This window comes from Salminus brasiliensis, chromosome 1 (assembly GCF_030463535.1).
Source record: "Salminus brasiliensis chromosome 1, fSalBra1.hap2, whole genome shotgun sequence".
Lineage (NCBI taxonomy): Eukaryota > Metazoa > Chordata > Actinopteri > Characiformes > Bryconidae > Salminus > Salminus brasiliensis.
Genome location: NC_132878.1, coordinates 76,359,449 through 76,387,060, shown reverse-complemented (window position 1 = coordinate 76,387,060; position 27,612 = coordinate 76,359,449). Strand labels below are relative to the sequence as shown.

The following is a 27,612-nucleotide window of genomic DNA, read 5'->3' as shown; positions in this document are numbered from 1 at the left end:
CTAAATAGATTACTTTATATATTTTTTTGCATGTTCTCAGAGTAATGCTCATATATATATATATATATATATATATATATATATATATATATATATATATATATATATATATATATATATAAAAATTTGTTTCATATGCCAAAACAAAAAAAGCAAACCAAAAAAAAAAAAATCTCATGCAACACGACAAAATTTGGACGAGGTGTACATGTTTTAATGTTCGGAGCCCCTACACGCAAGTGACCGAGAGAACATTTGGGATTCATTTCGATTCAAAAGTAAAAACTCAAAAACCATGGTATCGCTAAACATGGGTCATGTTTATTTAGCTAGTGAATCACCTAGAGGAGTAGGACTGTCGCTTTTTAGAGAAGCTCCTGCGTTCGGGACGAAACCCTGCACCAGGAAGTGGGTCGGGTTTAGTCCCGAAAGCATCACAGAGGTGCTTCAGCGAGGCCTGCTTCAGAGTGAGGTACACAGACTTTAGAGGAGAGGGCAGCTGTGAGGGTATGGCATCACAGAGCGAGCTTCTCCTTAAACAAATGCACTTTTGAATGACAATTACAATAAGAAAAAAAAGACAAAAAAACAAAACAAAAAACAAAACAACAAAAAAAGAGAAATTGTGCATTAACTGGTGTTGTCCACCGAGCTGCATAATAATTATTATCTTTTGGTACACAGAAACAGATGCTGATACAAAGGAGGGTTGGGTAGTTTGGGTGGGAGGGGATTCAGTCTACAACATCCAACCTTGGCTACAATATTCCAACCTTGGCTTCCGGCAGGCAAAACGAAAGCCTTGTCTGCCCATCAGTCCTGTTCTCTAACTGGAAAATCACACAGCTTCACAGATTCAAGTAAAGATTTCTCATTATACATATTCTTTTAATCGTTGTCTCCTCTGAGGGCGCCTGAGTGCAGAGCGCTGAAATCGGGAGGAAAAAAAAAACAAAAACAAACAAACCAAAAACATAAAAAAAACAAAAAAAAAAAAAACAAATAACACAAGTCTGGTGAAATAAATCCTCCAAACCAACTACACTGGTTAGTCAATTAATACCAAAACAGAAGTCCGGTGAGTTATTAAGGGTAATTGGTAGAAGCTTTTTTTTTTTTTTTTTTTTTTTTTTTGAAGGACTGAAAGTGCTTACAGATACAGTTTTAAGTGAGCAATTTTCTATAATTCTTTTCTCTTTTTTTTTTCTTCGTGAGAGTAAGGGCAGATCAAAAATTGACACAATAGTCCATGGTCGTGTTAAGTGTTCATACATGGTCTTCAGCAGAAAATATATCATCAGAACCCCCTTCATCCATGTGGTTAGGCAATATTCAAGGTTCTACATTATTAGTGTTGAAGTTCTAGCAGGGAGACCTCTGTAAGGTTACTGTTTATTTCTAGTTCGTTCCTGCAACACAAACAAAAACAAGAACAGAAGAGAGAAGAGCATGAGAAGATCTAACAGACAGAAACACAACAAAGGAACATTAAGCTTAGCTAGATGGAATGGACTGGACTTGTCCACATCACTTTAGCAGCAGGTGATGCAGCCCAAATATGATACCTAAACAAGGTAACAAGAAGCATGGCTGTTCTACATATGCACATTTCACTTTAGTTAATTAGAGTTTTATTAGCGTGAGGCATGGGAGTCTCATATGGACAGGGAATAAGTGGTAAAAACGAGATGCAAGTCAACCTCAGAACGATGGACTCCACTACTAACTTGGGTGTGGAGCGAAGCAATAGAGGGAAACCGGTGGGGAGGGAGTTTTATTAACTGAAAGCTAATACTACTCTCACATTTGTCTGCCTTTTTCGTTTTCACTGATCTGTGAAAGCACAGTTCATAACAAATTATGTCTTGGCCCATCAACTATATCTGAAGTAAGGGATAAATGTAGATTTTATTTGACCATTTTGTTTGCAAAAGAGTTTTAAAGGCACAAACTTGCAGTTGCATGTTTGTACCTTTTCTTATCTCTCTTTGTTTAACAGAAAAGGAGTCCTGGAGTGAAGACAGTGCATGAGGTCCGTGCAACATAAAAACATAAACTTTAATGGGATACAGTGCAATTATGCTCCTTAAGTGAAGGTACTGAAGATTTACACTGGAGGGTACCACCACGGAAACGGCTGCCACGTAGAGATTTTTTTTTGTTGGACAATTTGATAGAGGCCCAGCAGATTTACTACTATGGGTAAGACTTCTGCTGATGAAGTGCATCTAATTAGATTTTAGTGGCAAAATTTAACATTTTAAATTTTAAGAAACTCTTCTGAAGAAAGGAAAGCTACTACATGATCATTTATTTTATAGCAATAAAGACTGTAGCAGTAAACCTCTTTCATACCCACATCCTAACTTTAACATGAAGGTAACATTACTCAGATTAAATGCTCAATTAACAACAACAACAAAAAAAAAATCTAAACACTAATAAGGAGAAAGCAACACAAGGAAGAGTTTCTACTGTTTATTTGAGTATAAGAAATGTAAATGTATCAGTCAGTAAAGCATCATTTAAAACTACTGCCTGTTTAATGTTTTATCAAGTAAAATTATCATAAAAATAAATATGAAAAACGGTAATTGTGTCCAACAATTTTTGAATAGGTTGAACAGGACTGTTGATCTAAACGTAGATTCTATAAAGAACCTATGTGGGCAGAGAATGGATGGGTCCTCTGAGATAGGTCAGTATAAGAAGGGCTGATGGTTCTAAGCTGTGGAGCAGTAACACAGTGTAGAATGACTGCATGTTTCAGAATAAAGTCCGTCAACCCTACTGACAGCTAGGTTCCAGGCCTCCCCTAGCACACCTTTTTAATTTATTCATGAGGGAGTAACTTGGTACAAATTAACCAGCCGTGTGGTCAATACACTGCAGTGATAAGGCAGCGTCAGCAGAGAAAGGTCAAAAGCACAACAGTCAAGACATCTAGAGCCTCAAATCAATTTTAGTTTGGAAAACACTGTAAAATGTAAGGTAGTATAGTTTTTTCGGTTCAAATATGTAACCCCCAACAAAACACAAACCTGAATATCACTACTAAGGAAATGCAACCTTGTCCTAACTAGAACAAATAACTTTTCAGTGCTCTCAAAAACAGAGGAGCTTTATAAGCATGGCCAGCCAATGGAGGCAAAACCCTCATGTTCAAAGACACCGCAGAGCCCACCTCCGCTTTGTCTCAGAGCAGGAATGTGAGGAATGTGAGCTATATCAGGAAAGTCATGTCTGCCCCCAGTTAGCCTTGTCTAGTCCAAATCACTGGCTTAAGTGTAGGCCATTGACCAGAGATGCATGCATTTGTGAATTCTTTGCTGATAGTGATTATCTCTCGTGTACATTCCTAACCAAATAATTTATAAAACGTAGAAACTGGGTTTCTGGAGTTATATAATAAATGCATCAAATATACACAATTCTGATATTTCTCCTCTAGCTATGATAATTATTCAAGGACCCATATCCTCCATGTTTCTGGTATTTAATTTTCCCCCTTCAGGTCCACTAATAACATGTCTGGGTATTGTACCAAACACATAATAGTCATAATTATTTTTTTCAAGATGAATAACAAGCTCTTCTGGTTGGCTGTCCCTTTTATTCAAAAAAGCACTTCTAATGGGTGGGCCTAAACTGTGGTAGGGAGTTTGTTCTCAAGAAGTGATTATATACCATGTTAGCTTCCAATCTATGGACCTTAAGGACTGGGTAGTGAACAGTACAGTTTGATAATCAATGTATTTCAATAAAGCTAAGGAAATTCAGTTTTCCATGCTAAAAGATGAAATATTAGATCTGCTTGGCTGATAAAGTTTCAATATCAGATACTGAATATGTCTGGAAAACAATCTGGTACTGTGCTGTCTGCATCACAACACAACAGAACTTATGTTCTAGGACAAAATCCATTACCAGACAGCCACAGAACTGAAAACAAGTCATTTAACACCTAACCAGCTGTGTTTACAACTAACATGTTCCTATTTTCCATCTGCAAATAACTCAAAATGACATAAGACTGCACAGTGTGTATTTAACCCAAATCACTGTCTATCAAGCAGGCAGGCAGAACACCACTGCATCCAAGAACCCGAACATTTAGATGGTCCAGTGTGTTCTGAATAATCTGTGCCGTCAGCTTGTACCGTTCACAGTGGATCTCTTCAAACGTTTCCAAAGAAACTGAGCAAGAGAAGCTCACACACATGCATAAGCATAAGAGGCAAACACAAATGTTTATCTTGAATGAACACCACATCACCAACACTAAATTATCATATCTTAAAAATCATTCTGAACACTTTCCACTGAGGTTCAATTCATTCATGCCCTGGTCTATGTTTTAGGATTACTCTCTATGATCCAAAAAAAGGGCAAGCCCCACAGAAAGGTAAGCCTCTGGGGAGGGGGTGGGCTTTACTGAAATGGGTGTACTTTAATTCATTACTGTCCATGCAATCCAGGACAGATTATTAATCAAATGTACTGGGAATCAAGCTTCCTGCAAAACCCAATTGTCCAAAGTGCTGACCTGTCACACAGTAAATGCTTGTCCAACCTACTAAGTACAGCCACTTTTCATTAAACTATGACTGCAACTCCATACATCGAACACGCCAACTACATTTAGATATGGGCGACCAATCTTGCACTTGCATCAGGGATGCACAGATACAGGAGTTTCAGCCATTGCAGACATCTGATATTTTCTGTGTTTGTATCTGCAGATTCCAATGCTAATGCAGACATTTACTAAACCTAGAAACTAGATGCATCTGAATCAGTATATTACAGAGTAGTGTCATGCAAAAGAAGCAGTAAGTAAATAAAAAGTGAACAAAATGTAAACATTTTAGCATCATCTATTCATTCGTCACCTAAACATTCTGCTTTTTACACAGTACAGGAAATGTACTGGTGTCATCAAACACCCGTCTTAGTTATCAGTCACTAGAGCTGGGTATTGTTCAACATTTCTCAATACCTGAATGATTCTCTTTTCAAAATCTTTTTTTCCTTCAAGGGCCAAAATCATGGACAACCCCAGTTCTTAAATAATGATGGAGAACATAAACATGTATTCACTCCCCAACCCATATGGTCCATGTACGCAAACTACACAGCAAATATGGCCCAGTTTCACTTGTTTTTCATAAGGTCACAAAAACCAACCTATTTTCATTGCTCCACCTATTTAGACTATAGCAGTGTAGCCCCGTCCATTCAACCAGGGTGGTCATTTCTTAATATGCATTTTTTTGTTTGACGTCTCCTTCCACAGCCCTGCGCATTCAAATACTCAAGAAACAAAATTTAAAACACAAAAGTACTCAGAACAGCTAAAATATCAGGATGGTTTGGTTGGTGACTTTTCAACAACGACCAGCATGTCTCATGATTTATTGCGGCAGAAATCATAGCTCGTAGAGAATGCGGCCAGACCCACAGATGTACGTTTATTTCTTTGATTTCAATTTAACTGTACACCTATATCTGCTTTAGGGAAGAAATGAAAAGAGAAACTGATAAATCTTCACTTCTTTAATGCAAATAATACCTAACATGAAAACGTTTTGACAATTTACCTTTTTTCCTTATAAATTGTCATCAGTTTGTTCTGATAATTCATTTAAAAAAAAAAAAAAAAAAAAAGAGGCTCTGTTCAGACTGGCCGTGAAGGTTACACTTTGAGGATGGGCACATGGAGACTGACTATTTGTGTTGTTTTAGTGTTTGTAACTTTAGCCCGTTAGCCCTGATAATATTTTTACACAGCTTCCTGTTAAAGGCTACTAAAGGTTACTAAGATAGAATAAAGGGCTATTTCTAGAACACATGAGCATGTATCTGTCATAGTAAAGGGAATAATCTCCAAGCTACAGCCAAAGATAAATGGCACCGTAACGGGGTTGTCACCCCCCTGCTGGATCTGCACCTCAGCTCTGCTGCTTCTCGCTTTGAAGCAAGAAAATTCCGCAAATGATGACTTTGGTCAGCAAAGCATCCTGGTGTATTTTTCTGCTGTCCCATGCTGTGCAGTTTTTACTAAAGACATGACATTTTTACGCTTCTGGCTTTTAAACATACAAACAAAATGAATTAGGGTGCACCCATTGTGGCTGATAGAGGCTATATAAATGTGATAACAGATTTTGGCATAATAATACCAATGAAAAACAACACGCAGTCAGAGCAGACTCCATTTGACTTGCGGGCTTTTAAATGCTGTCCTATTGCTGGTGAAACAAACTGGGATCAGAGAAGACTATTGTGCAACAGCTCTAATATGTGCGTTCATCGTCCTTGTGTCCCAGACAGTTTGCTCTTGCAAGGTAACCTGTGACAAGCGTTCCTTCATGAAAGCAAGTTCATCGTTATCATTCTTGGCACTGAGAAACACCCCAGGAAGGAATGGCAGCCAATCAAAACAGTCTTAAATGAAGAGTTGCAAAAACAGCTCTTGTAATTGGACCTTACTGGTAGCTTTAAAGATGCCCAAGAATGGAAAACCGTATTCACCCTGGTCCAGCGCATTTAAAGAGACATAATAGAGTTTGGTACATGGAAGTGACGTATCATGAACCTTTAAACACTGTTTAAGAACACAGTTTGGAAAATACTGGCTCATTTTCCTCCCTGGTAAGACTCGAGAAAGCCAAACCCAAGGAAGCGAGTGGGTGCTAGGCTAAAAGCTAACAGTCACCAATCTCTTCTGCTAGCTAACAGCACATTGTACTGAGATGATCCAACGAGAAGATAGCAACACTATCCGACTTGGGCAACACTTGGGAATAATTAGTGTTTCCTGTTACCGTGTTAAAACTATGCTTTGCCGCTTCTGTGAGCCGTTGCGGTGCTGTAAACCTGTCAATAAAAAGAAACTAATTTTTAAAACTATTAATTTTAATCTTCAAGTCTATCATTAAACTGTTATGTATGTTTCATTAGAGACAAAATAACGGGGTTGTAAATAAGCTTGTAAAATCGCATTTCATTTTTAGCCCCAACCACGTTTACTATTTATACATCAAAGAACAACTTGAACCGAATAAATGCACTCTTTGGCATCTTTAATTCTGAGGGGAAAAAAGAGGTTTGAAAAAGGGCATGGAACATCAGGAGTTATGGATTTTTCAGTAAATAACACAATGGGGAAAAAAAACAAATACAATAAAAATGTAGAAATGTAAATGTCTACAAAGTAAATTACAAGTGGAAAGTGGTTGTTGCTTAAAGCAGAAATAAGTGTGAGCTGGAATTGTGTATATTTACTGACCGCAACAGATTGCAAACGAATCACAAAGTGCTTGTGCTAATATTGTTAATAAAGCAGAATGCAATTTAGGCAGCCAATCAGCAGTGTAGCTGGACCAACATCCAAAATAATGACACTCAACAAAGGGTTTTTGACAGAGAACAGAAGTAGACTGATTAACAAATTGTCATATTTAAATTACTGGTCCAAGTACTGGTTTAAAAGTTACCTAATGGTATCAATTTACTTCCAATACCACGCATCCTAACATGTATAATTTGGCTTCTGGCTACCTTTGTGCCCTTGCGTCCAATTAACAATTACAATGCAGTACCTCTGCTGTCATAAAACACACGTGCGGATGAAAAGCAGACGATTTTGAGGTAATGGACTTCAGTCATTAATAATTTGTATTGTGTGGGATGTAAATGATGTCACTAACATCTACTAATGGAACATCTGCTGGGTGAACTGCTTAAGGGTATGGAGTCACCCATCAGTGGCATTTCTTTGATAATATTGGGGTTACAGCTTCTATTTCCCCCCTCCCTCTTTAATTACCATTTTTTTCCATGATGTCTTTCTGTGTACCCATCAGTGAGAAGTTCCATGAACCATAGGAGCCAAGTATCAAGTGTTCGCTTCCAGACACTTAAATACAAAAGACATTTTATATTCTTTACAATTTCCTAAACTCATTGCCTTCCTAATATAGACCTAATTTTATTTTTGGCAAATAATGATGCTCTCTCATGCCTGCCTTTGAAGAATAAACACTCATTTGGCGTGCAAATTCAAGCACTATTAAAGCCCTCCCTTTGAACTGAATGGACATGCTGACAACGTTCTAATCCAATAGGGGTCGAGGGATAGGATTGGTGTAATCTATAGATGCAGAGATTGCTTTCAGCTACAGTGGAGTGTGCTGGAGAGCCACGCTTACCCTTCGCATGGCTTCCTCCTCCTCCTGCCGCTTTTCGTAATGTGCAAAATCATCAAAGATTGAGGTGGTATGCTTGAAAGTAGCAATAATTTTAAGCACTTGCTTTGCCTTCTCCAGGGGCACCTCTTGAGTGTCCCTGGAGTTGGTGACGGGCTTGTTGTCATTGTTCTCTAAGCGGATGTGCCGCAGTTGGTTGTTTGGCACATCCTTGACAAAGATCCATTTCACTTCGAACTTGCCCTTCCACTTGTCCTGAGACCAGACGCCAGCGTAGGCGTTGTAGTCCACCGTGGACTTCATCTCGGCCACGCCGCAGAAGTGGCCGCTGCCGTTGACGCTGAACAGCAGATAGAGTGGGCCCTTGGCCCCCAGTGAGCGGTAGGCGGCGTCCAGGCGTTTGTTGCCATGCTCGGTGCTGCACCAGATGGAGTACTTGATGGAGCGGTGGATGTCGTCCTCAGAGTAGCTCTTGATTATGAATACCCGTCCGTTCTTCAAGTTCCAGTCAAAGTCTTTGGGGTTGTAGTTGTTGAGGGCTTTGAGTTTTTCCAGCACAGGGTGGACTTCGCTGGCGGAGGGCGAGGTGCTCAAGGGCACGCCGGGGCCCAGGCCGAAGTTCTCGACCCCGCTGTTGTGGTTGAAGGTTGCAGCCCGGTTCCTTGGGGCTACCCAACGGTTTTGAGGTGGTGCATTCTGCTGAGGAAGCGGGTGCTGATGCTGATGCTGATGCTGATGCTGATGCGGTGGCTGGGGGGGACCGGGCTGAGAGGGATGATGTTGGAGAGGGTGATGGTGAGGGGGGCCTGGGGGGAGCTGCTGAGGGGGCTGGGGGGACTGCAGCTGGAGCTGCTGGTGCTGGGGCTGTGGAGGCAGTGGGCTCTGCAGTAAAGGCTGGGGTTGGGCCAGGAGCTGCTGCTGCACCAGAGGCTGAGGTGGAAGCATCTGCTGAGCGAGGGGAGGCTTTGTGATAGAGCCTTTGTCATCCCAGGTACCAATGTTCATATTATGCTTAATGGGGGGTGGTGGAATCGTAGCACCGCTTCCCATGCCTGTGTTGGTCTTAGGTTTTAGCTTGGGCTGCAGTTTGGCAGGTTTCCTAGCTATGGCCGCCCATGACGTGGGCTTGGGGGCAGAGGAGCTAACAGGGGGCATGTTGTTGGCTGCCATACTGCTCATGCCTGCAGTTCCACCAAGAGGGGAACCCACGGTTTTAGTGACAGCCGCCATGTCAGACCCCAGCTTGAGTCCAGCCATGCCCTGATCGATACTGCTGAGACCCGGAACTTTACTAAGCTGCGTGTCGCTGCCAAACCCAGCCTGTCCGTCAGCTATGGCCCTGCCCAAAGAACTCGGGGCATAGCCGTAGCTGCTGCTGTACGCTGAGCTCTGCGTGGACTGTCCCTGTGAGCCACTGGTGCCCCAAGTGGAAAAGTCTGCATTGCCAGGAAAGAAGTTAAATCCATGTTGGCTAAGAAAGGGAGGTGTGTTGCCTAGAGCTCCAGGCTGGCTGAACACACCATCTGGGATGAAGTGGTGTTCACCATTGCTCATCTGTCCATAAGTGGTCAAATAGGGCATAGGAGGATCTCCCGCGGTGGACCAAGCAGCTTCACCCAAAGAGTAAGGAAAACCGATGGATGGGGCATAGTAGCTGGGCATGTAGGGGTCAGACATTGGTGGGTAGCTATTACTCTGTAGGGAAAGTAAGAACAGAAAAAAAATGTTGTTACAAAAAAATATTTGTACCAATGTTTATAGGTAGCTTTCATGTGGATGTCATGTTCATTTCTGACTGAATGTAGTGTTTTAGACTGGTACAGCAACCATCTCAGCTCACCTGATTTGTCTGGCTGCTTAAGTAATTTTCAAAGTCATCATCATTTACAGCATCCTTCTGATGCATTGAACCGTTTTGCACTAGAGAGAAGAAGGAAAAAAACATGGCAAAGAGGTGAACCAGTATGAATTGTTTTTTCCACAGCATGTTGTTTGCCATTAGGTTCAGTCAAATAGCCTACATCTCAATTACACCTTACATCACTAGATACAGCTGGAACAGAGAAGAAATTACTCACTGGGTGTGGGAAATTATAACATCATGATACATAATCTACTATGTTCCACAGCTTTGGCACAAAATGCTTTAGTAAAATGCTACCACTTTTTTAAAATAACACTGGAATCATATTTACTGACAAATAACATCTTAAAAAAAAAGTGTTGGAACTGGAAGATCTGCGACATCCATGATGTAGTCAGAAAAGCAGATTGGGACAAATGATACCTTGTTAATAATAACAATGTGAAATTGCCCACCCTATTACGCGCTGTCCTAGTGAAAACTGCAATTACGTTACTGCAGGGCCGATCAGGCTTCAGTCTTGTGGACATGACATCTTTCACCAAAAGGGATTCCAGCATATATATATTTATATTTTTTTTCCCCCAAACACTCTGAACAATTTAGACATAGAGGTTGAAATCACAGTGGTTTAATGCAAAATTGTGCATTTTAACAAAAACCTTGTCTCCCAAGTTGCCATGCATATGATTGCAAAATAGATGAAGATTAGAGAATTTCTTTAGACTATTTTGCTGCACAAAGCCATGCATTTAGCTACCCCATACTATGTCAGTCCCTAGAATATGCCTAATGACAAAACACCCTGAGATCAGAACTATCAGAAGCCAGTATGTCAGGAATCAGGCAGCATGAGCATAACCTCTTCCTGCAACTGCAATACCTGTGTAAGGTAGCTTTTATATGCACAGAATTATAAAAGACGACTGGAAACTGGACTGCGAAATAAATAGCCTACGGTTTAAAGAACCTTAGAAGAAGACCACCACAAGAAAAAAAACACAGACTATAAAAAGCAGCCTTTTCAGTGCAGAGCATCCCGAATAAACCCAAGAACCAACTCCAACAGGTGACGTACCTTTATTTCCTTGTCCTTTAGGTCTCTGTAACAGCGTTGGCAGTAAACGTGAACAACGACAAGGAGAGAGAAAACACAACAAAATGAAAATGAAAGCCATAAACTCTGGGAGATGCAGTTTCTTGTTCGCAAATGTGCCTGTTTTCACAGCCGAGGCCCTATAAGCAGCAGCAGCAGCAGAAACAGGGGGTAGCGGTGCTTCTGTGCTAAACACACAGAGCTAACTATCTAATAGCTAATCGTAACTGCTAACGTTACACCTGGTCATAAAAACAGAATCACAATCACATGAGAGAGAAACTGTGCTGCAAGAAGTGTATAAACCGTGGACACTGAGGTTACTTACGTGTGTGAAAATGTGGAGGGAAAGGGAAGGAGAGGGGGTGCATAATGATCCGGCCTAGCCACAGTCATCAGCTAAGCTAGCTAGCTAGCTACCTAGCCTGTTAGCTCCACACACACTCATTCACATACATTCATACATACATTCATACATACATACATTCATTCATACATTCATACATACACAGTCTTTGCGTTAAAACCCGACGTAACCAGGTTGGCTATAATACTCGACCAACAGCAGGGTGGAAAATAAATGAGAACCCCTAACAGACACACTCCAGCCGTTTTGTCATAGCAGATTTGTCCCTTACCTGATCGACAGTTGTGGCAGACATCCTCCAGGAGCCCGAGCTGCTTTCTATGCTGAGTGTCCACGGTCTCTGCTGCCACTGTTGCCCGCTACCTGAGCGCTGTTTCCCCGCTTGGCTCTCGCTCTCTCCCCGCTGCGCCTCGGCCAACCCCTCAGGCTCTCACACGCTCAGACGATGGAGGCCACGGACGTCGACTTGCTGGACTGCAGAATGGGACTCGAGTCGCTGCGAAGCATCCACTCAGCGTGTCGTCTGATGGGGAGTAAAACAGCAGCCCTCCGTTTTTTTTTTCCCCCCACTTTTGCTCCACAATGGCGGATCGGGTTAGTAGTCTTGCTTTCCGGTTGTGCTCGCTGACCTTCCGCCGATGACGAGGAAAAGTGGGTTTGTATAATGGCAGGGTCTTTCGCTCCTCCGGTCATGTAGCTAGCTCACCTGCTGGACTCTTTAGTCTTTAGTCCTGTTTCACTGCGCCTGAGTGACAGCGGTCCGGTGTTTCTCCTGGAGCTGAATCAGGGAGGTTTTCCATCAGGAATTTCTCTGTTAGAACTTAAAGGGCTGAAAGTAAAACATGCTACTACTTGCTCCCAGTAAATACAACAAAGCAGCTAGCTAGTGTTGAATGAATTGTTTTTGTGATGCCAAAAAAACAACAACCAATATATATATATATATATATATATATATATATATATATATATATATATATATATATATATATATATATAGCAGCTTAGCTCCGCCCACTGAGGTTAAAGATATTGCAGTCACAGCTGCAATAAAAGTCAATTACACAGTAAAATAATGTATGTTTACAATCTAAATATTTATCAAGTGTCCGGAACATCCAGTACAACTCTTATCAACCATTTTTATGCGCCATTATCGTATTAATAAATTGCTTTAAAGCAGAGGTTCCTACTTTTCATTGCAGTAGCAAGAGTAGGCACATATAACTATGTAGCTACTTTGTTTATTAAGAGCTCTTTTGTATAACTAAAGATACAAAAATATTATATTAAAGATACAAGGAGGTTATTTGTTGAATAAATACATGTAAAAAAATATTCTGTAAAAGTATATATAGCTATATATTAAAAAAAACTTTAGTGTAGGTCTGCAGTGTAACTAATCCAGCACCTGAACCCTTTATTTAGATTATTTGAGTATTTAAAAAAAAAAAACGCGCAATTAGATTAAATAAAATGCCTTTAATTTTATTTTAAGCTCCCCGGCTTTTAAGCACTCTTCGGGCTGGAGATCGTTTTGCCGGACCTGGCAACCCTGGGCGCTGTGCACCGCCTGGTCACCATTTCAGCACAGAAACAGAAGGTGCTGAAGGTCTGCACTAACCGGCCCTTCTGACCATCCGCCCTGTAGCATGCAAAACATGCTCACTTTCATTTCAAACGTGCTCAGAGGCGCTGCCAGCAAAAATGTACGTATGTCGTTGTCTGTCTGTCTGTCTGTCTGTCTGTCTGGACGTGCGCGCGCGCTTCTGTAAGCCTGACCGTTTTTACGGATGCAGAAACCGTTCAGCTAGCTCGCCAGCTAACGTTAGCCAGTGATGCTAAGCTGCCTGGCTAGCTAAATTCCTATTGACCTTGGCTTGTACTACGCTGCTAGCTAATAGCCACAAAGCACGCTAGCCTACATGGCGCTAGCTAGCTGATATCTCAGCATAGTGTGGAGAAAGCTCTGACAGATGGTTGATATCTCGATATACAGAGCTGTCCAGCAGATGCTGCTGTCGCAGAGAAGCAGTGACCAGTCCCCTAGCATATTCCCCCACATTAATATTCAGTTTGGGTGATGTTTTGGACGCGGTTATGATATTATTTATGTGCACCTGTAGGCGGGGTGGGCATTACAGCCTTTTATTGTCATCACGATAGACGATAGCTATCTACCCTTTTCTGAACACATTGATGACATAGATGCCATCAGGCAGGGCTTCCATGTGTCCTGGAAAATCTGGGAAAACTGGAATTTAAAGAATTGGAAATGTCTTGGAAACATGAGTGAAATTTTAACACAGGAGTCACACATATAGGCAATCTCTTTTTATTAAAAATACATGGCTTATATACTGTCTTAGCCACCTTTTTAAATAATGCTTTCTTTAAAGCTAGCATTGGCTTTAATGAGTCTGCATGCTATTTGCTCCTGGTTTTGCTCTCATTTTTATTTATTTATTTATTTACTTTTTTGGGGGGGGGGGTCTACGGTCAGATGTACATCTGAGTAAGTTTGCTACTGGTACCATGTTCTGAATAGTACATGTAGTAACCATGTGTCAAAAACTGTTAATACTTATACTTTTTGGTTTTAATATGCTGGAGGAGTAATTTCATTACAAAGACTAAAATGAGTCTTAATTTACTGGATTTTTAAATAAATAAAATATTTTTAGATCTAGAGCATGTCACCATACCGATGATACCTATGATATACTCAGAAAAGAGTATAGTGACATAATTCATCACAGTAACCATAACATACTGTATCACATTGCTCGCACTGGATAGCTGTTCGTATACTCAGATCTTTGACATTGGCTTTCGACAATGAATTTTATTGAATAAATGATTAGGTCTGGTTAAATCCGTTGTAGGCATGAAAGCCAGGAGGAAGTTGGAAGGTAGATGTTGCAAATCGACCCATCCCTCTCAAGTCTTCTCAATGTTTTGCTTTCTTTCTGTGGTTTTCTATAGGCTGCCCAAACAGTGTCAGAGGTAAGATGTCAGTGAGGCTGTAGTGCTTCGGCGCAGTATTGTGCTTATAGCTTTGGCATCATTTGGTATAAACTCGTGTCCTCCCACTCTTTTTGAGATGATGTTCCCTCTCCAGCTGAGGTCAGACTTTTCAGGCTTTCTACTGTATTTATCTGACTTGTTGTTGTTGTTGTCATCCAGCCTTAGTTCTACCCTCTATAACTGACCTGGTGAAATGGCTGTTTTATAGTATATGCTGCATGTCGGGCTTGTCTTGTTGTGGCTGTGTCCTAGAAGAACCTGTGTAGGTCAAATAGCCTGTAGAGAAAGTGGACTGTTGCACTGTTACGGTGTGGAAGCTACTGTTCTCCTGCTCTCACACTGTAAGGATTTACATATTGAGGTGTACTAGGTGTATGTAATAATTAGGCAGGTTCTACACTGGCCTCATCGACTGGCTCTTCTCTCCCCAGTCGTCCACACACAGAGCTGTTCTTCAGCTGCTGGCGGCCATGTCTGAGTTTGCTGACTTAACCTCTCCACATGATCCAGCAACGCCATCTCAGCCTCCCCTACCATCAGTTAGTACCAGAGCAATCTATAGATCGTGATGATGCGGGTTTCTGCACCCTCTTCCAGGTGTAGTTGAGAAAGAGATCTGCAGGTTGAGCCATAGATTTAGGAATTGACTTCATACATGTTCTGAATGCAGAGCCTCAGCACAAGTATAATAACTAGGTACTGATGCCACCATTTGATTGTGCACATTTAGGCAAACTTCCCGTATTTAACCTTCCTGGGCAGTTGTTCTTTCTCTGTTTATACTCATTGTTCACATTCAGGCCATTGAGTCTTTTTTTTTTAATAAGCTATGTCTTTCAACTGTTTCAACTGTAACTGAATAATGATTACCTCGCATACCATAATTAATGGTAACATCCAATGGCATTTATTATTTATTCAGTTTATATTTCCCACTCCTGCTAAAGTCATTTTTTTTTCTCAGGGTTCAAGACTGGTGGTCTCAACCCGCTCTTATGCAGACTTCACTCCCCAGGCCAGCTTTGAAATCAAGGTAAGGATGCAGACGTTTATTATGTGTGTCTCAGTATATCCTGTATTCTTTTTCACTTGTGTTCAGCGTTTTCCTGGATTGTGGACAAAATGTAATGTTATGTGAAAAACACTTGTCTCAGAAAATCCTGGAAAATGTAAAATTCGAATGAAGAAAAAGGATGATCGTATTTATTCGTAAATCTTCGAATGAGCTGGGAGGCAGGAGGAGGGCAGCGCTTGACTTGACTGGCTCTGATTGTTCATTAGTGCATTAGATGTCTAATTCATACAGTGTCTGCTCTCTATGACTGCACCTTTTTTCATGTTGAAATATCACTGTGTATTAATGCATTTTGACACCCTTCGAAGAAAACTTTATGTTCTCAAGTGTATTCATGTCTAAAGTATTGAGTTATGAAATGCAACACAGTATTGTATTCCATCACAAATGAACCAATTTTCACACCCCGATGCTGTTAAGAGGAAATCACATCCGTTAGGCTGTGTGATGTTTTAAAACATGGCAGTAAGACGCTTTACCTGTTGTCTGGAGCACCTTTCCCATTTTTTCCCCATTTAGATAATATTAGGATGGCTCAGTGTAGCTCTATACACCATAATGAAAGCAAGCATCTTATTCAATCCTAGGTTGTAATACTTATGAACGAATTCATTTGCCAGGGGTGGTCGTGTGTGGTCATGGTCAGATGCTAAAGATATGTTCAGTTTGTCATTGACGTTTTCCCTCCTTATCCTGGCTGTTTTGGATTGAGGAACACTCGTCCTTAAAGCTGGACTGTGCCTTTTGTTTTGGTTCGACTGGAAACGAAATTACCTGTGAACAGAAACCAACGGAAATGAAAACCTAGAAATATGAAAAAAGGGTCAATCGTTGGCAATAAGGGAATTATGAGCTGAAATGCATATTAAAGGTCCAATAGTGATCCTATTTCATGTGGTGTTGTCTCACCACTATGTCGCATAGTAGTAACTGAGAGCTCAGTGTGTTAAATCAAAAATAGTGTTAATAGTTGACACTTCTCATTAATAAAACAGTAATAACACACGTGTCCCATTTTTTTGATATCACAGAACCCAAGACATTGACATATAGCCACCCTTTCAGTCTACTGCAGTTTAGCTCTACTCACTAATCTCTAGGTTATAAGGAGTGCTTTCATTGCACAGCTTTTTTGGATGAGGAACAGTGCAGGGCAGCCAATCAGCACTCATTTATGTATCACACCTGTATGTATATGCACAGTAACAAAAACAGCCTGTTTATTGTCAGGGGATAGTGAGAGGTGGGAAAAGTACTATGTGCTGGTACTGGAGGAAATTAAAAGTAATGTTGGAAGGAACTTTGATCTGAATCCGTTTTATATTTTTTGTAATGTTTTGCTGTGCATTCATTCCTTCAAGAAATGTGAGCTGCACCGCCTGGACCAAGGCCCACCCTCCGAGGCTTTACTCACAAGAGAGCAGGGGCTGAAGTACTACCGCGTCATGCAGACCATGAGGCGCATGGAGCTGAAAGCAGACCAGCTGTACAAACAGAAGATCATCCGAGGCTTTTGTCACCTCTATGATGGACAGGTTGGAACCTGTAGTTTATGCCACTAGTGATATACAGTGAGTCCAAGAAGTATTTGATCCCTTGCTGATTTTCTTTGTTTGCCCACTAATAAAGACACTATCCTTCTGCACTTTTAATGGTAGATATATTCTAACATGGAGAGACAGAATATCAAGACAAAAATCCAGAATATAATTTTAAAGAATATATTTTAATTAATTTGTATTTCAATGAGGAAAATAAGTATTTGATCCCTCTTGCCAAACACACTCAATACTTAGTGGCAAAGCCTTTGTTTGCAAGCACAGCGGTGAGACGTTTGTTGTAGTTAACCACAAGTTTAGCACACACACCAGGGGGAATTTTGGCCCACTCTTCTTTGCAGATCCTCTCTAAATCATGAAGGTTGGTGGGCTGTCGCTTGGCAACTCTGACCTTCAGCTCCCTCCATAGATTTTCGATCGGATTGAGGTCTGGCGACTGGCTGGGCCACTCCATGACCTTAATGTGATTTTTCTTGAGCCAATCCTTTTTTGCCTTTGCTGTATGTTTAGGGTCGTTATCATGTTGGAAGACCCAACCACGGCCCATTTTCAGATCCCTGGCAGAGGGGAGGAGGTTGTCCCTCAGGATTGTGCGGTACATGGCTCCATCCATCTTCCCAGTGATGCGGTGAAGTAGCCCTGTACCCTTGGCAGAGAAACACCCCCAAAACATTATGCTTCCACCTCCATGCTTGACGGTGGGCACAGTGTTCTTGGGGTCATAGGCAGCATTTTTCTTCCTCCACACATGGCGGGTGGAGTTGAGGCCAAAAAGTTCAATTTTGGTCTCGTCTGACCACAAAACCTTCTCCCAATAACTTGGTTCATCTTTCAAATGATCATTGGCATACTTGAGGCGCGCCTCCACATGTGCTCTCTTCAGCAGGGGTACCTTTCGGGCACTGCAGGATGTGAATCCATTGTTGCGCAAAGTGTTGCCAATTGTTTCCTTGCAAACTGTGGTCCCAGCTGCCTTCAGGTCATTTGCTAACTCCTGCCGAGTGGTTGCAGGACGATTTCTGACTGTTCTCAGCATCATTGCCACCCCACGAGGCGAAATCTTCTTTGGAGCACCGGGCCGAGGTCTGTTGATTGTCATGTTATACTCTTTAAACTTTCTGATAATTGCACCAATAGTTGTTACTTTCACATCCAACACCTTACTAATCTTTTTGTAGCCCATTCCAGCTTTGTGAAGGTCAACAATTCTGACTCTGAGGTCCTGTGACAGCTCTTTGGTTTTACCCATGTTGGAGACTTGAAATCTGTGTGATCTGTCTGATTCTGTGGACAGGTGTTTTTCACACAAGTGATTAGTGAGAACAGGTGGCTTCAGGTCAGGTAACAAGTTGATTGGGAGTGTCTAACTGGTCTGTAAAAGCCAGAACTGCTAATGAATACTAAGGGATCAAATACTTATTTCACTCCATGAAATACAAATCAATTAATATATATTCCTTAGATTTATTTTCTGGATTTTCTTTTTAATATTCTGTCTCTCCATGTAAGAATACATCTACCATTAAAAGTATAGAATGATCATGTCTTTATTAGTGGGCCAACGAAGAAAATCAGCAAGGGATCAAATACTTCTTGGACTCACTGTATCAGTAATGCTGGTTATATGATTCTGTGAATCAGGGATGTCCTTAATTAGGTCATCTTAATGCTAAGTTTTAGCTGATCTTTGGGTTTTCGTAAATAATACAGCTACACAATTTAGGGGAAAGATGCTGCAAATTAATACTGAATTTAATCAGTTTATACATAGACTATACTTGTATTGTGACCATCTGTATTTAGTTTTTATTTCCTACAACTTTCTATTTTATTATGTGTTTAATATCCTAATCCTCTAATACAACCTGACAAACCTCCCCTGTGGTTTGACTGGCGGTTACTTTAAAATGCTGCAGTAAAATCTCTCATGTTAAATGTGTGTATAGTGGTACACACACTGAACCGATATTTTAGTTTTTTGTCAACTACTGATGTGAAATGACTATTTTATAGTGTCATGAACGTTCTAAATTCTTATCTTTCTCTAATATGCATTTATTAGTCTGCTCTTATCTCTTTAATCATACTGTCCAGTGTTGGTTTAAAAATGGGTAAAGTCACACTGTACTGCTGCCTGTAAAACAAATACACGTTTTACCCAGTGAAAAACATGGGGATAGAGTGTTCCCCACATCGTTGTAGATCAACAGAGCCATTTTACTGTATTAGATATTAGAGACATCCACCCCTTGTAGATTTGTTGGTATTTGAGAACTTGTAAACTCATTGCTCATATACTTGTTCTTAAGAACGACCTAACTTGAGTTTACATATGTTTAATATATCCAGTAGGTGGCATCAATGTGTTAGTAGTGTATAAAAGTGATGCACAAATCAGTCAGAAATCGGGTCAAATGTGTATTGATTTGTGACATAAAATTGGAAATAAGTAAGTGATTCTGAAAGGCATGAACTGAATGTAGGACATGATGACACAAGGGATGTATGATCTAAACCACATCCACTACAGGTTTGTTAATTTTGCACCTTGAACATCCTGACCAATACCGGACCGACAGACAGAGCTTCTAGAGTGTGCTTCTAATGGTCGTTTTAAGTGGTTTTAAATGAAATGAATAATAATAATAATAATAATAATAAATGTCTATATAGTAAATGTCTATATAAATGTTTATATACCTAAAAGATGATTTACAAACAAGTGGTTAAAATAATATTAACTACGTCAAATTCAAAGTTTCTCAACTGCTCGGCTGAGGACCATATATGGGCTGTGAAGCTCACTCTATTGGTCTGCTACACTATACTCAAAGCAAGGCAGTAGTTTGTATTGGGGTGAAAAATGGGACTGTTTCATCAGTAAGAATAGAAAGTATTGGAAAATCAAGCATTTTATGACCCTAAAAACAAAGATCAAGGTTTTAGTAAGCTACTAAGTTTTGTGTTTACTGCAGGCTGTCATGCTTTCTAGTTTTACACAAGTGAGCATTGAGATGGGGAATGTTCTGAACAAATGTGTTTACCTAACAAATGAGCAATTTGTTTTTCTTATATTTGAAAATATTTCAATTTTAAAATGTTGGACCAAATAAAATATAAAAAAAAAATGTAGAACCTGAATCACCACATTAAATAAATGCCTTCATTCTGTACCTGTAACAGTTTACTGATGGAATTTTGTGTGTATTTTGAGTTTGAGTTGAGGTGTGATGAAACTTTCACAATCATACACATTCACAAGCTTGTCACACTGATCATTGTCTTTGCGTTTTCTCTCAGGAAGCTTGCGCCATGGGCATCGAAGCAGGCATTAACCCCACCGACCACCTGATCACAGCGTATCGAGCTCATGGGTACACCTACACTCGAGGCGTGTCTGTTAAGGAAATCTTGGCGGAGCTCACAGGTTTGTCTCCTTTTATTTGAGACTGTGGGAAGAGAGATGGCTTAGGAACAGTGTTTCCTTCTATTACCCATCCTACCCTTCCTGAGAGTGTTAGCTGTGTCACAAATACTGAAAATATTATATTTTTTATGTACACAAATTAGGAAATAGCATTTCTCAGTAATAGTAATATTTAAATCTGATTTTCAGTTCTGATGGGTAGCCCAAATGTGGGATGTTAGCATTATACACACAGAGGCAATCAAGCGTCACACAGCATACCGATTCAAAAAATGTAAAAAACATTTATCCATTTTTAATTAAACTAGAATTTGCTTAACTTGTAAGCTTGACCTCCGTAGCACTGTTTAACACCTTTTCTTAGAAGTCTTTTTTTAATAGAAATGGCAATACAGGTAACGCTCATATCAACAAATGATGTTGTTGAAATCATCAAAATAGATATGCATTTGAAGGCAAGGTTAAATGATTTAAAAGGAAAAGGATTTAGTGAAGCTTTTCAAGAGCCTGCTTTTTCCAGGCATAGATTATGCCATTCTCAGAATGAAAAGAATTTCGATTGAGGAATTTATAGTTAAAGTGCATTTTAGTCCATGACTACATCACTTTTTTTTTTTTTATAACCTTCCTCAGGCCGAAGGGGTGGAGTGGCGAAAGGCAAAGGGGGCTCTATGCACATGTATGCAAAACACTTCTATGGTGGAAATGGAATCGTGGGAGCCCAGGTGAGATTTGCTTATTTATTGCTTGTCGAGGTTTATAGCCGCTATACTACATTCAGAAAGTTACAGTGGCTCCAACTGGCATGTGGATTGACTGATACTATCAGGCAGAACGTCCTGTGGATTTATCTGTGTCAAAATCATGAAGAAAATTGCATCCCTAAACTGGTATTAAATGACTTGCCTTATGTAATGTCACAGCACCTCTGACCACAAACCTAATCTTCAGCATGAGGATAGCATATAACACAAAGGACTGGATTGATGGACAGAGATTAAGGCTCCGTCCACATGTAACCAGATTTTTTTTTTACTTTCTCTGTGTTTTGGCCTCCCGTCCATATAATCATGATATTTTGGTTGACTGAAAATAGAGATTTGTGTTTTCATGAGTGTGTTCATGAGGATGGTCAGAACAGCTTTTTGGAAACACTGACATTATGGTGTTAACATGAGCACAGTTGTTGCTGACGAACGTCTGGGTTTAAGGTTTATTACACGTACCAGGTTGCGCTTCAATAAAAAAATACAAATAAAATAAAACAATGATGTCTGTGTGAAATATGAAATATAAGGAGGCCTGACATTTATACAAAACACATTTTAAGGGAAGAAATTGTGCTTGTAATTGTATTTAGGTCTATTTTTGGCATTGCCCTTTTTTCTGAGGAATTTGAACCGCAAACATTGACTGGCTGCTGTTTCTTGAATAGATAGATAAAAAAAGGCATTTTTCAAAAGATTTTCTGATACTTGTGGACAAGACCTAAGGTTAAACTGCAATGTAAGTGGTGTTCCACATTTAAAAAGTACTATTAGTCTAGTCTTAAGCTTAATCTGACTGTGGGAGTCAGAACTGCCCTTTCAGTAAGCATTTGTAATTGCAGTGTTGCGATGTTTACTGTCATCTTAAAGGTTCCCCTTGGTGCTGGAGTGGCTCTTGCTTGCCAGTACAAGGGCAATAATGAAGTGTGTGTCACACTCTACGGAGATGGAGCTGCTAACCAGGTCAGAAGCTCTTTGTGAAAGTGACATCTGTAGTAGTACAAGGTGCATGACACATTTCTGTGCATGACATATCTTGCTTTGTGTTTTTACTAGGGTCAGATATTTGAGTCTTTCAACATGGCGTCACTGTGGAAACTGCCCTGCATCTTCATCTGTGAAAACAATAAGTACGGTATGGGAACCTCAGTGGAGCGGGCCTCGGCCAGCACCGACTACTACAAGAGGGGAGACTTCATTCCAGGACTGAGGGTAACATTCAAATGCAGTTCGAAGTCACAGTTATTGCTGGCATTTACCATTCACTTTTATTTTTTCGTATTATTCTGATATCGAATGCAATATTAAATTCTTACTTATTAGATTCTTACTCACTTAGCCACTAGCAATGGAAATTGTCATTAATATTTAACGAATGTTGACCAAACTGATACCAGAAATGTAGTGAAAACTGCATTGAAAACGACTGCATCCAAAACCACACTTCTAACTAAGTACTACATAAATAAATGGTGCTTCACTATAAGTGCAATCGTGAAGCACAGAAGTGTGCAGTTAGAGAAGCAGCAAAGCAAACCCAGCCAGCACAGCAGAGAGCTGGAGCCTGGGCGGGGCAGGAGGAGGCGACCAGAGTGTTTCAAAAAGGAATGCTACCTCTTACAGAGAGCAGGTCCAGAAAAGACTGCAGCCGCTCCAAATGGAAAGAGCTTGTAATCTATTATCAGTTCCGATGATGAAATAAAGAGAATGTCTTTATAGTAGCTAACAGGGACGTCAGGGAGACCAACAATACAGAATTTACGATTACAGGTGTCAATCACAACATTTAATCGCTAAACCTGGGCGACTACAGCTTTCGACAGGACATCATTACATAGGTGTTTTTTTTTTTATGGCAAAGTTCGAAAAAGTGTCTCAAGCGCAGTCAGATATTACTGTTTTCATGTTCCTCTCTAAAACAGCTACACACTGCAGAATCAAATAGTTTTCTTCTATTTTGAGAAGCCTCCTCACTGTGAATAATGTTTGTTAGTGGTGCGTAGAGGACGCCAAAGAACACCCTGCTCCAACGGTAAAAACAAAACTGGTCCAGGCTTAAAATGGGTGATATCCGATCCACTGGATCAGACTGGGACATCCCTAATTATCAGTGTACTGTGTTATTTTGGCCTGTACGTAGTGATTGCATAACGCATGGTCAGGCCTAAAATAAGCTTAATGGTGCAGCCGGCGGCATGCCTGGGGGATTTTGAAAGTTGATTCTCAGCTGTGTTTGTGGCTGGAGCGTAATTGGCCTCTTTTATAAGGGAATTGGATAATAAGACTCCCGCTCTCTCACTCTCACTTCTCCATGGAGTGATGTGTTCCGTTTATTTATGCACATTAGGCTCCTGCAAGCAGACTAAGCCTCAGCTCAGATGCCTCTTATCTAATGGTTGGCAAGATGTGAAGGCTGGCCTTGTATTCCAAAATTTTACTTCAGGTGATACATCAGGTGATGAATATCATTAGTAGTAGTACATTAGTAATTAGAAATTAATTTAGTTTTGTTTGATTGTTTGTTTTAAGCCAATATATTTTTTTACATGAGCTAAAAGGAACATGCACTGCACTCATTACTCAAAACTAGATCAGCTAAAATCCACTACATTTCAATTACAATGGTAATAACATTCAGTCTGGTTTTGTTGCAGACCAAAGTTTAATCTGTCTCTGGGTTCTAGAAATCAAAGGTGCGATGCTGACTGAACTACAGCCGGTTACAAAGCATCCTGACTAGACCAGCTGTGTTAAGAAAGAAATAATAGTGAGTCTGGTCACTGTTAGCAGCTTAGCAGAGTGCTAGAAACTAAACAAGTAAAGTAAATAAACATTTGCCTAAATTCTTTGACAACAGTTGAATTGTACTGATGACATAAATACGTAAATATATAAATAAAAGAAAATGGACAGTAAATGTTCATTAAAATGTACATAAGTGTGTTCTCTCTAGAATATCTGTAACTTCTTTGTAAATCAACAGAACATGTAATTGGACCAGGGTGTCCAAACTTTTGCATATGACTGTAAAAGTGCGCTTTGTTCCTTGTTCTATCTGTGTCTGCACAATGAATTAGCCTCCGTCTACTCTGTTCATCAATCGAAGGGGACCACCATAAGACCAGATATTATTTGGGTGGTGGTCCTCAACCTCTACCTGTACACCAACAGGGTAGGTGCATTATTACAGTGGACAGTAAGTGATCCTTAATCCTTTAACCATGCTCGTTCCCCCAGGTGGATGGCATGGACGTGCTTTGTGTGAGAGAAGCTACCAAGTTTGCAGCAGATTATTGCAGATCAGGAAAGGTAAGTTTAGCCAGAGTTCAGTGCAGATACCTCCTGCTGGCCTCTACATCACTAGAAATGTTGAGCTTTAGACTGCAGCACTGCGTGGTAACACTTGCTGACCTGTTCGGGGAACAAATGTAACTCTTGGGCTCTTTGTTGACCCACTTCTGACCCGTCCGCTCCAGGGTCCCATTCTTATGGAGCTCCAGACCTATCGTTACCATGGACACAGCATGAGTGACCCAGGGGTCAGGTGAGGTTAGCTTTTGACCTTTCCCCAGCGGCAGTCGCTCCCCTCCCTTCTTCCCATGACACGTCCACAAGTGCTGTTTTTTTAATGAGCTCAAACCCGGCCTCCCTGAACACACCTCTCTCTTCATGCGTTGTGATTTTTCCCAGCTTTCAGTAGCTGTAGCTTTTAGCACTGTAGACGGCACTGGTTCTTCATTGTGTTCTTCTTCTAATCTGTACTTTTGTCCTTTAGCTACCGAACACGTGAGGAGATCCAGGAGGTCCGCAGTAAGAGTGATCCAATCTCACTGCTGAAGGATCGAATGATCAGCAACAATATGGCCAGTTTAGAGGAAATCAAGGTGTGTCCACATAGATCAGCAATCCTCCTGCTGCACTCTTAATATCAAAGGTGCTTCAAATGGTTCTTTGAGTGATTCCATAGAAGAACCGCTTTTCCATAATAACGTTACCATAATAGAGATGTTTGAAGGCTTACACTTAACCTTTCACTGTGTGTAAAGATTCTTTAGCGATGTAAAGGTTATTTGCACTCACACATCTCTATGGCATCGCTCAAAGAACCATTGTAAGACCTTCACACATCACTTATTTACTCATTCTCACGTCACTCGTATATATTTTTTTCCCTCCTCAAAATAGGAAATGGATGTGGAGATCCGTAAGGAGATTGAGGAGGCGGCTCAGTTTGCCACGTCTGACCCCGAGCCCCCACTGGAAGACCTCTGCAACCACATCTTCTATAATGAGCCACCCATTGAGGTGCGTGGCACCAACCCCTGGTCCAAGCTTAAATCTGTCAGCTAAAAATCACCACCTGATCTCGCCCCCTCACAAGCACCTTAGAGCCAGCCAAGCAGTCTTATCCCTGAGCGCTGATATCCAGAGTGCTCTAACTGCAAACGCACAAATTCCAGAGGTGTGTTTTGTTACATTGAGCCAAGTATTATACATTCCTGAAAGCCCTCAATTGTTATTTCTTTTCTTGCTTTGTGATCATCAGTGATTGGCATTTTAAATAGGAATTTAAGACTGTTGTAGTACTGTGAGGACAGTTGCTCTGCCTCTACATGATTTGTTTGATTTGTTTTAGAACCCTGATGTCTAGAATATAAAGAATATGTCTATGTGGATACCGTCTCTGGTTTACAAGTTGTCTTTTGGGAAATTAAGTCATATTTTGGTCTTACTAAGTGTGAATTCTGGATTTTGTAAGAGTAAAACTTTATACCAGAGTGTGTATATCATCGTGTAAAGTGATGAGTACATCAATTTGGAGACATATGACCAAATTCTGTTGTTTTATGAAACATTGAAAACAGCAATAAAGAAACCTCTTGTTGGTATTGGCAGAGCTTGGCACACATTGCACTTCAGACATACGTTAGTTTAGTAAATGCAATAAGTTGTAAGTTGATGAACCCAGGGGTTAACCTAATAAACTTTGCTAAAATGAGCTACTCTGATGTGTGTTTTTCCTGTGTTAACGACAGTGTCCTTAACCTAAATTATGCAGGATGTATAATGATTAGTCTGTAGTGTCTAGAGATGGCATATTAACACCGATGGGTATCAGTATCAAGCTGACAGTGGAAAAACTTGTATTTTATGTTTACTTACTAGTGAAAATACATATATTGAGACATAATTAAGACTTTTAGGGGTCCTAATCATGGACCACAAGGTGCATACAGACCGTCCTTCAACTGCAGTCCAATACCAGGAGAGGACACTGGATAAAAAAATCAGGAGGAAAAAAAGGACAGGCCCAATCTAAATCTAAATCAAACCAATTCTGAAGCAACACACACTCACACTGCGATGTAATTGTGTGGGCTGTGTATTTCCTCCTGTGGGGTAGTAGGTGTTTGAGCATAATAGCCTACTTTTGGACGCTTGTCGTAAGAGAAATGCTTGAATTAAACATAGTTTGGTTTAAGACTTAATTGTTTTTAAAGAAATGTATATATTTTCTATATAAAGAAAATGGGTTCTCATGACACCTTTAGTTAGTTCATAAAAGGCCCCTTACACACTGTTATATACACATCCAATCCAATAGTAACATATGGTGTCTGACCTACAGAACAAATAGCTCTGCCTGTGCCAGAGGTCATCAATTTTAGTGCAATAGACATTATTATATGTAGGTATATGTATATTATTGTTTGGTGATTTGGTGTTTCAACTCATGTCTGTTCATTTCCGGCCTTAGTAGCTGTGTTTGAGCAGGGAAAGAGCTCAACGGAGGCCCCCAAACACCATGCAGCACAATGATCATTGTTAAATGCTAGGGCGAGCAACACACTGAATAATCCCTCAGCAGGCTTAGATCTTAAACCCTGTGAATCTAAACCCTAGCTAGGCCTGTCCGTCTGTCACTCGCTGACTAGAAGATGGTGCTGAAGTTCAGTGTGGAGCCTGTAGGCGTCGCAGGAGATCATTCATGAGCACGGACACCACTATTGCCCTGCAATTGAGGCAAATTTATTGCCGATTGTGAATTACTATATAATTACATAAGAGGGAAGCAGACAGGGCTGCCTGGCCGCCTTCCCAGCTGCTGATCGAGTTGAGAACCAAATGACACTTCATGAAGAACCGGTCCTCTCTCACCTGCGAGAGGGTGACTCATCTGCCTATAGGCTGCGCGCCTCGACCCTCTGCCCCGCCCTCG

General features: G+C 40.6%; 2 protein-coding genes across 3 annotated transcripts; one reads left to right on the top strand and one right to left on the bottom strand.

The window, feature by feature from the left end:
* Window positions 1–301: 301 nt before the first annotated feature.
* Window positions 302–12,289, bottom strand: ythdf3 (YTH N6-methyladenosine RNA binding protein F3). Of its 2 annotated transcripts, XM_072689484.1 has the most exons (5): window positions 11,809–12,289; window positions 11,153–11,177; window positions 10,051–10,130; window positions 8,214–9,905; window positions 302–1,409 (listed from the first exon to the last, which is right to left on the bottom strand). In XM_072689484.1, exons 1-5 carry the CDS (start codon window positions 11,830–11,832, stop codon window positions 1,386–1,388), a joined length of 1,845 nt encoding a protein of 614 aa, XP_072545585.1. In that variant the 5' UTR covers window positions 11,833–12,289; the 3' UTR covers window positions 302–1,385. The 2 variants fall into 2 exon arrangements, with proteins under 2 accessions (XP_072545585.1, XP_072545576.1); XM_072689475.1 differs by lacking the exon at window positions 302–1,409 and having other exon boundaries at window positions 7,104–9,905.
* A 501-nt stretch (window positions 12,290–12,790) lies between these two features.
* On the top strand, window positions 12,791–26,391 carry pdha1b (pyruvate dehydrogenase E1 subunit alpha 1b). Its single transcript, XM_072689460.1, has 11 exons — window positions 12,791–13,246; window positions 15,529–15,597; window positions 17,001–17,174; window positions 20,499–20,625; window positions 21,259–21,350; window positions 22,263–22,355; window positions 22,449–22,604; window positions 24,630–24,701; window positions 24,869–24,936; window positions 25,168–25,276; window positions 25,578–26,391. Exons 1-11 carry the CDS (start codon window positions 13,190–13,192, stop codon window positions 25,740–25,742), a joined length of 1,182 nt encoding a protein of 393 aa, XP_072545561.1. The 5' UTR covers window positions 12,791–13,189; the 3' UTR covers window positions 25,743–26,391.
* The last annotated feature ends 1,221 nt before the right edge of the window (window positions 26,392–27,612 follow it).

Excerpts from the sequence above, each read along its gene's own strand:
- pdha1b (XM_072689460.1), top strand. The coding sequence starts at position 13,190 with ATGCAAAACATGCTCACTTTCATTTCAAACGTGCTCAGAGGCGCTGCC. Across the intron at positions 21,351-22,262 it reads ATGGAATCGTGGGAGCCCAG|GTTCCCCTTGGTGCTGGAGT; the intron begins GTGAGATTTGCT and ends GTCATCTTAAAG. Across the intron at positions 24,937-25,167 it reads ATGAGTGACCCAGGGGTCAG|CTACCGAACACGTGAGGAGA; the intron begins GTGAGGTTAGCT and ends TTTGTCCTTTAG.
- ythdf3 (XM_072689475.1), bottom strand. The coding sequence starts at position 11,832 with ATGTCTGCCACAACTGTCGATCAG. Across the intron at positions 11,178-11,808 it reads CTGCCACAACTGTCGATCAG|AGACCTAAAGGACAAGGAAA; the intron begins GTAAGGGACAAA and ends ACGCTGTTACAG. Across the intron at positions 9,906-10,050 it reads TAAGCAGCCAGACAAATCAG|AGTAATAGCTACCCACCAAT; the intron begins GTGAGCTGAGAT and ends CTTTCCCTACAG.